Source organism: Podarcis vaucheri (genome assembly GCF_965113315.1).
Source record: "Podarcis vaucheri genome assembly, chromosome: 10".
Classification (NCBI taxonomy): Eukaryota; Metazoa; Chordata; class Lepidosauria; order Squamata; family Lacertidae; genus Podarcis; species Podarcis vaucheri.
This window is the reverse complement of record NC_138748.1, coordinates 71,270,099-71,278,151: the sequence shown is the minus strand read 5'-3', so window position 1 is coordinate 71,278,151 and position 8,053 is coordinate 71,270,099. Positions and strand designations below refer to the sequence as shown.

Sequence of the window (8,053 nt, the reverse complement as noted above, 5' to 3'; positions counted from 1 at the left end):
ACCCAGAACTGGACACAGGTGTGGTAGTTTGAAAGTAGCTGGACACAGAGGCGGGACGCATCAAATTGCTGAGAAATTTTGTTATGGTGTACAGAACAGAACCAAAGTAGGATTGCAATCTGCAAACTGACGAACGTTGCCTCTTCTTTTCAGTTACTGGAATGAATTAAGCAAGATCCCTGGGCCAGTACTGGAAGAATGTGTTGAAGTTCTCAATGAATGCAATACTCCAGGCCTCTGCTGGGAAGATGCAGACTGCACTGATCAAAGAAGCCCAGTTTGTGTGATGTTCCCAGACTCAATATATTTGCCTTAAGCTCTACACAAGAGGGGAAAAATGGACAGAGGACCATTTCGCCCCAAGAAACCAAAGGATAACCCAGTCAGCTAGCAGACGCAGAGAGACGGGGAAGGAATCCACTCCGCTTTCTGGCTCTCACACCTTATCAATAATGTTGCTTCCCTAAATTGGGAGACCTTATTTTGAACCCCTCAAAGATGCAGATGATGAAGACCCAAAATAAAACCATTTGCCTCCTCACGTTCTCCTTTCCCAGTTTTCCATCTTTGGGGGAGTTTCCTCACGAGCACCACAAATAATAATATTTTTAAAAAATATTTATCTGGAAATGTCATGTAGCAGGAAAGGAGGAGAAATGCTCTTCGAAGTTCCCCACCAAACCTCTTCGTTGAAATAAATAAAGGAGTGTCTCTCCACCGTGGCGTAGCACGTGTTCCTAATCTGGACAAGACACCCTTTTAAGATCCATCGAAAGGCGAGAGAGACAGTGTGGTGTAGTGGTGAGAGGATTGGGCTAGGACCTGGGAGAGACCAGCGTTCGGAGCCCCACTGGGCCTTGAAGCTCACAGGGTGACCTTGAGGGGCCAGTCCCTGGCTCTCAGCCTAACCCATGGGTCAGCAAACTAAGGCACGGGGGCCGGATCTGGCCCAATTGCCTTCTGGATCTGGCTCGCGGACAGTCCAGGAATCGCTGCGTGGATCTGATTCTGATTGTTCGAGATGCATCAGTCTCCACACACACACACACACAGCGGCAGCGCCTCCTCCCTCCCTCCTCCTGGCTTCTCCCCGCCCTGCCTAGAGGAGGGAGGGGGCTGGGCTTTGTGGGTTCCAGCCCCTCTCCAGAGCCCTTTCGTGCACTGCTCATCATCCCTCCACCACCGCCGCCACCAGCCCCTGCTACTCATAAGACAGGAGCCATGGTTGGCTGAGCACCCCCTCGAACGGCCGCCATTTAAAGCAGCCCCTATCTGGATGTGCTGAGCCCGGGGGGGGGGGTAACCCGAGTAACGCGGTCCAGGTCCGTTCCCAAATCCAAGGGTTCCCACTAGGAGTCAGTCCAATGGGGCCAAGGCAGGGCACGAGGCAGGAAACCAGGCAAGGTCAGGCACAGAGTCAGGCAGGTTCTGGCAAACAGCAACATTGCTCCCGCAACCTGGGGCGGGGTCCAGCAGCCTTTTATCTCTGTCGGGGTAACGGCCGGTCCTGGTCCTCCGGCGACTCACCTCCCTGTCTCGCCCGAAGGCGACCACTCCTCCTGTGAGTACTCAGGTCCCTCCTTCACTCAGACCTCAGTCTTTGCAGCTCTGGAGACGTTGCTGGGTTCCTAGACCCAGGGGCCACCTCAGCCTCCCCTGACCCAACCAGTAGTGGAGCAGCTGTAAGTGATGGCCCAGCTGAAGGCAACGAGGTAATCCCCGCATCTGGAGCCAGGGCAGGCTCAGGCCCCGGACTCGGCCCAGCTGGTGCTTGTTGCAGGGGAACCTGTGCAGACTGGGACTCTTCAGGATCAGGCCCCAGACTTGGTTCAGATGCCGCCTGAGGCAAAGGATCCGATGCAGACTGAGACCCCTCTGGTTCCGAGTCCAAGCCTGAGTCCCAGGCCATCACACCGGAGCCCTTTCGCACGCCGCTCATCGTCCCTCATTCATCCCCCCCAAAAAAATATAGCCCACCCCCCCCCACAAGGTCTGAGGGACAGTGGACCGTTCCCCCTGCTGAAAAATTTTGCAGACCCCTGGCCTAACCAATCTCAAGGTCACGGACTGGTTGGATGCAGAGGAACAGTGCGGGGAACCAGATGTGGAGCCCCCAAGGGAAGGAGGGTCAGATCCCAGGAAGGGGGGGTGGGACAACGATGAGGGGTCAGAGGGAGAAGACTGGGAGGAGGAGGAGGAGGAGGAGGAGGAGGAGGAGGAAGCAGAAGAGGCAACAGGACTTAGTGAGCTGGGAGAGTTGGTGGCAGACAGAAGTCCAGAATCAGAGGCGGAAGCTGAAGCAGGAGAGGAAGGGGTCCAAGAGGCAGGCAGGAATCAGTCATGGGTATCCCCTCCTGCTGCTGAGACACGCTCTCCTCTCCCTGGTCTCCCAGAACAAGGAGTGGCATGAGCAAAGACAGTTGGGGGGAACCCCAGAGAGGAGGGGACAGCTTTGGGGAGGCAGGAAGCTGTAGTCTCAGCAACTGCTGCGTGGGGGGCAAGACCTGAGCTGCTGTGCTCATTGGGCCTGACACTGCTGTGCAGATCCCGTTTTGCTAATATCTGCCCTCCCTTCCCCACAGGTGGGTGGGGTTTGCGGCACCGAGCGGGGCTCACCTGGGCGGGTGCCACCCACCTGCTTGAGCTGGCCTTTGACCCGCCCTTGGACAGGGAGGACAATTGCCCCCATTCTAGCTCCTCCAGATCACCCGATTTTTTAATGTTTTTATTTAATTATTGATTTCCCCCTTCCCTCCCCCAAAGATTAAGTGGAGGTTAGAAAATGTCCAGACTTCACTGAGCATTTTTTCAGCTTAATCGGGGCAGTTATATTCATTCTGCCTCCATCCTGATTTGCTTGCAGGATGTTCATTCGTTCACCACACTTTCGCCAATGCATTTTCATCTGTGGCTATTTTAAGTGGAATCGTTGGGCTATGGCAGGCATGTCCAACAGGTCAATCGCAATGTACTGGTCGATTGCGGGGTTTCCCTGGTTGATCCTGATTGATCTATGGACCCCCTCCTATGGACCCCCTCCACCAGGGCCAGGGCCTTCTCAGTGATGGCTCCGACCTGGTGGAATGCTCTGTCCCATGAGACCAGGGCCCTTCAGGATTTAACATCCTTCCATGGGGCCTCTAAGACAAAACTATTCCACCTGGCTTTCAATTTGAACTTAAACTGATCTTTTATTCCCCTTCCTTCCCTCCCCCTTCCCTTTTTTATGAAGATTACCCGCTCTGGGATCCCACAGCTAATTCTCCCCTGGTCTCCTCGCTGGCCCAAATGGGACTAATTTAGTCAGCTAGCCCTGGGATCATCCAATGTTTATTGGATGGCTTTTCCCCCTAAATTGATTTTTGAATTCTGAATTTATTGTTTTTCACATTTTATGCTGTTTCTTGTTGCATCAATTAAGTGTTTTAAATTTGTTGTTAGCCGCCCTGAGCCCGGTTTTCTGAACCAGGAAGGGTGGGGTATAAATAAAGCTTTATTATTATTATTATTAAAGAAGAATGAAGTCACTACATCAGGAAGTAATGGACGTAGGTTTGCAACAGGAGCGGAAAACCTGATTTTTTAAAAAAAGAAATTGCATTAAATTTAAATACTTTGGACCGATTTGTAAATATGTGGAAAAACGATAAAAAATAATGTGTGTGGGGGGGGAATCAATAGTCTCTAGACATTCTGAGAAATGGAAATTTATTTACTGTAACGTTCTGGGGACTTCTGAAGGGAAACGGCCACAACATTGCCGTGAGATGGGGGAGAGGAGGGGGTCCTGATCTGAGGGGATGCTGGGATCACAACCGCATACCCACACCGGCTTCTGCGCCTCCTTCTCCTCTTTCAGCTCCTCCACAGCTGCTCAACTCCAGCCAATTCGGAGCGCCGTCTGACACATGACGTAAGCCAACTCCTCACACTCCTGGGAGAAAAGCGATCCGTTTTGGAGGTAGGCGCAGCCCTTGGGCGGCAGCTTTCCATGCCTGCAACACAGGAAGGGAGAAGATGTTGGTTTGTCTTTATCTTAAGGTCAATGGTGCTACTCAGAGGTGCATGTTTGCAGTTTGACCTACTTAGCTGCACACCTGTGGTCCCTCTCTCTCTCTCTTTTTAAAAAATAATTAATTGGTTTTTCCATGTATACATCCTCTAACAATATTTCTCTAGTTACAGATAGGTAGCCGTGTTGGTCTGCCATAGTCAAAATAAAAAAAATTCCAGTAGCACCTTAAAGACCAACTAAGTTAGTTCTTGGTATGAGCTTTCGTGTGCATGCACACTTCTTCAGATGCACTAAAACAGAAGTTGCCAGATCCTTCTATATAGTGAGAAGGTGGGGAGGGGTATTACTCAGAAGGGTGGTGGGAATGGGAGATTGGCAGATAGCTGAGATGAGCCTGTTGACGACTCTTAACGACTGCAATAGGTCTTACAGGAAAAGGCAAGGGGTGAGAAGGTGAGAAATGGCTTAGTCATGTATAATGAGATAAGAATCCGATGTCTTTGTTCAGACCAGGTCTCTCCATGGTTTTAAGTTTGGTAATGAGTTGCAATTCAGCAGCTTCTCTTTCCAGTCTATTTCTGAAATTCCTTTGTAGTAAAACAGCTACTTTGAGATCTTGTATAGAATGTCCTGGGAGATTGAAGTGTTCTCCTACTGGTTTCTCTGTTTTGTGATTCTTGATGTCAGATGAGTCAACAGGCTCATCTCAGCTATCTGCCAATCTCCCATTCCCACCACCCTTCTGAGTAATACCCCTCCCCACCTTCTCACTATATAGAAGGATCTGGCAACTTCTGTTTCAGTGTATCTGAAGAAGTGTGCATGCACACGAAAGCTCATACCAAGAACTAACTTAGTTGGTCTGTAAGGTGCTACTGGAAGGAATTTTTTTTATTTTGAATATTTCTCTAACAATTTTCCATACTCCCCCCCCCCGCCTCCCCTGGACTTCCCTCATATTCCCATTTTGTTTTATTTCCATATTACCCACCCTGCGTGTTGTTTCCCAGAATTTTCCCAAGCCATATCATCTTACTGTGTTTGTTTATTCAAACCCTGCCAGTGAGTCCAATTCTTCACGTTGCTTCTTCATACATCTTGTAAATGGTTCCCATTCTCTCTTAAAGTCTTCGTTATCCTTTTCATGTAATTTATCTGTTAATTTTGCCAGTTCTGCATATTCCGTAAGTTATGCACTTATGCACACCTGCGGTCTCTTGACTGTTTGACTAATTAAACGGGGAGTTTACTTTCTGCACCGGATGCAGGAAGGGATGTGATAGGATAACTGATTATTTGAAAACTGTATTTAAGTTGATTACAGTGGTACCTCAGATTAAGTACTTAATTCGTTCTGGAGGTCCGTTCTTAACCTGAAACTGTTCTTAACCTGAAGCACCACTTTAGCTAATGGGGCCTCCTGCTGCTGCCGCGCCGCGGAGCACGATTTCTGTTCTCATCCTGAAGCAAAGTTCTTAACCCAAGGTAATATTTCTGGGTTAGCAGAGTCTGTAACCTGAAGCGTATGTAACCTGAAGCGTATGTAACCCAAGGTACCACTGTAAATGCTTTGTATGCTGCTGGTGAGGAGGAGTGATGGCTTGCAGTTTTTGACGGTTACATTTTTGAAAATAAAACTAAGCAAAGATATTGTGGACAGCCTTTTATTTCTATGCAGGGCCGTCTTTACCATCGGGCGTGGTGGCGCAGCGAGCCAGGACGCCAAGCAGTGGAGGGCGCCAGGTGGAGAGTCCGGGGAGGTAAGCGAGGCGGAGCAGGGGCTTGGTGCCTACGCACCTCCAGTGCCCATCGGAGGCAGGAAGGCTTCGGGTGCTTTCCCGAGGTCCAGAGCTCTCTCCGCTGGCTCCGCAACACACCACCTCCTCGGCTGCGGGGTGTGTGCTTGCATCCCAAGCTCCGCGCATACAGTATTTTCCACTCAATAAGACGCACTTTCCCCCTCCTAAAAAGTAAGAGGAAATGTGTGTGCGTCTTACGGAGCGAATGCAGGCGGGAGGCTCTGATCAGCTCTCCCTTTAAAGAGCCGCGTGGAGCGTGTGTGTGGCTCTTGGGGGCTTTTCCCCAAAGAGCGGCACCCACACTCCGTGTGCTCTTTAAAGGGAGTGCGGCTCTTGGGGAGGCCTTAGCTGTGTGCAGCCTCTCCTGGGCAGGGGATGAAGGCTCCCCTTGACTGGCCGGGAGAGGCTGCGCGCGGCCAAGCAAGAAGCCAGGACAGGCAGCGGGTTCGCTGCGCTGTGATCCCACTGGCTATTCTGGCTTCTTGCTTAGCTGAACGCAGCCTCCCTAGTCCGGGAGAGGCTGCACGCGGCTATCCCATAAACCATAGAATCATAGAGTTGGAAGAGACCCCAAGGGCCATCGAGTCCAACCCCCTGCCAAGCAGGAAACACCATCAGAGCACTCCTGACATATGGTTGTCAAGCCTCTGCTTAAAGACCTCCAAAGCAGGAGACTCCACCACACTCCTTGGCAGCAAATTCCACTGTCGAACAGCTCTTACTGTCAGGAAGTTCTTCCTAATGTTTAGGTGGAATCTTCTTTCTTGTAGTTTGGATCCATTGCTCCGTGTCCGCTTCTCCGGAGCAGCAGAAAACAACCTTTCTCCCTCCTCTATGTGACACCCTTTTATATATTTGAACATGGCTATCATATCACCCCTTAACCTCCTCTTCTCCAGGCTAAACATGCCCAGCTCCCTTAGCCGTTCCTCATAAGGCATCGTTTCCAGGCCTTTGACCATTTTGGTTGCCCTCCTCTGGACACGTTCCAGTTTGTCAGTGTCCTTCTTGAATTGTGGTGCCCAGAACTGGACACAGTACTCCAGGTGTGGTCTGACCAGAGCAGAATACAGTGGCACTATTACTTCCCTTGATCTAGATGCTATACTCCTATTGATGCAGCCCAGAATTGCATTGGCTTTTTTAGCTGCCGCGTCACACTGTTGGCTCATGTCAAGTTTGTGGTCAACCAAGACTCCTAGATCCTTTTCACATGTACTGCTCTCAAGCCAAGTGTCCCCCATCTTGTATTTGTGCCTCTCATTTCTTTTGCCCAAGTGCAATACTTTACATTTCTCCCTGTTAAAATTCATCTTGTTTGTTTTGGCCCAGTTCTCTAATCTGTCAAGGTCATTTTGAAGTGTGATCCTGTGTTAGCCACCCCTCCCAGTTTGGTGTCATCTGCAAATTTGATCAGGATGCCCTTGAGTCCATCATCCAAGTCGTTGATAAAGATGTTGAATAAGAGCGGGCCCAAGACAGAACCCTGTGGCACCCCACTAGTCACTCTTCTCCAGGATGAAGAGGAACCATTGATGAGCAAGGGCAGCCAGCTGGGTGTCCTGGCTTCTGGGAATCAGAATAATTTTTTTATTGTTTTCATCTTCCAAAAACTAGGTGCGTCTTATGGTCTGGTGCGTCTTATAGAGTGAAAAATACGATGATAGATGTGACTCTATCATTGCTCCCCCTGTCCACTCTACCTTGAAAGATCCCCTCGCTCAAGGCTACACACTGCAACTGCTGCCTCCTCCAGCACCCCTCCCTCCTTCCCCTGCTTCTCCACCACCTTGCACGGAGCCTGCCTCCTCCCACTGCCCCCCCCACCTCATGGTTTATTGAATATTTACAAGTATAGTGGTACCTTGATTCCCAAACAGCTTATCTGCTGAACAAATCGGCTCCCGAATACCGCAAGTAAGCATTCCGGTTTGCGAACGATTTTTGGAAGCCGAACGTCCGACGTGGCCTCCACTTGAGTGCAGGAATTTCCTGCAGCCAAACGGAAGTCGCGCCTTGGTTTTTGTATAGTTTCGGGAGGCAAACGGACTCCCGGAACGGATTCTGTTCCAGGACCAAAGTACCACTGTAAACTGTAAACAGACAAGAAAACGGACAGGATTATTGTCCAGTTTTATAAGAGTATATATTTAAAGTAGATGAATAAATGAGGAAATTAAGTTAATTTGGAATATGCAGAAAATATATTTTTTTAAAAAAATTAAGGAGCTGCAGAAAG

General features: G+C 49.8%; 2 protein-coding genes across 3 annotated transcripts in view; both read right to left on the bottom strand.

Annotated features, from left to right (window-relative positions):
• The window catches only part of LOC309542338 (cadherin-related family member 5-like), a gene marked incomplete at its 5' end in the record, with an annotated part of 148,159 nt that overhangs the window by 43,666 nt on the left and 96,440 nt on the right, over window positions 1–8,053 (bottom strand). The window lies entirely within an intron of this gene.
• LOC309541435 (oxidized low-density lipoprotein receptor 1-like) overlaps window positions 3,692–8,053 on the bottom strand; it is an 18,402-nt gene continuing 14,040 nt past the window's right edge. For both annotated transcript variants that reach the window (XM_082239306.1, XM_082239305.1), the window contains one exon: window positions 3,692–3,995. In XM_082239306.1, the coding sequence (XP_082095432.1) occupies window positions 3,875–3,995 (121 nt within the window). In that variant the 3' untranslated portion in view covers window positions 3,692–3,874. The remainder of the gene's footprint in view (window positions 3,996–8,053) is intronic.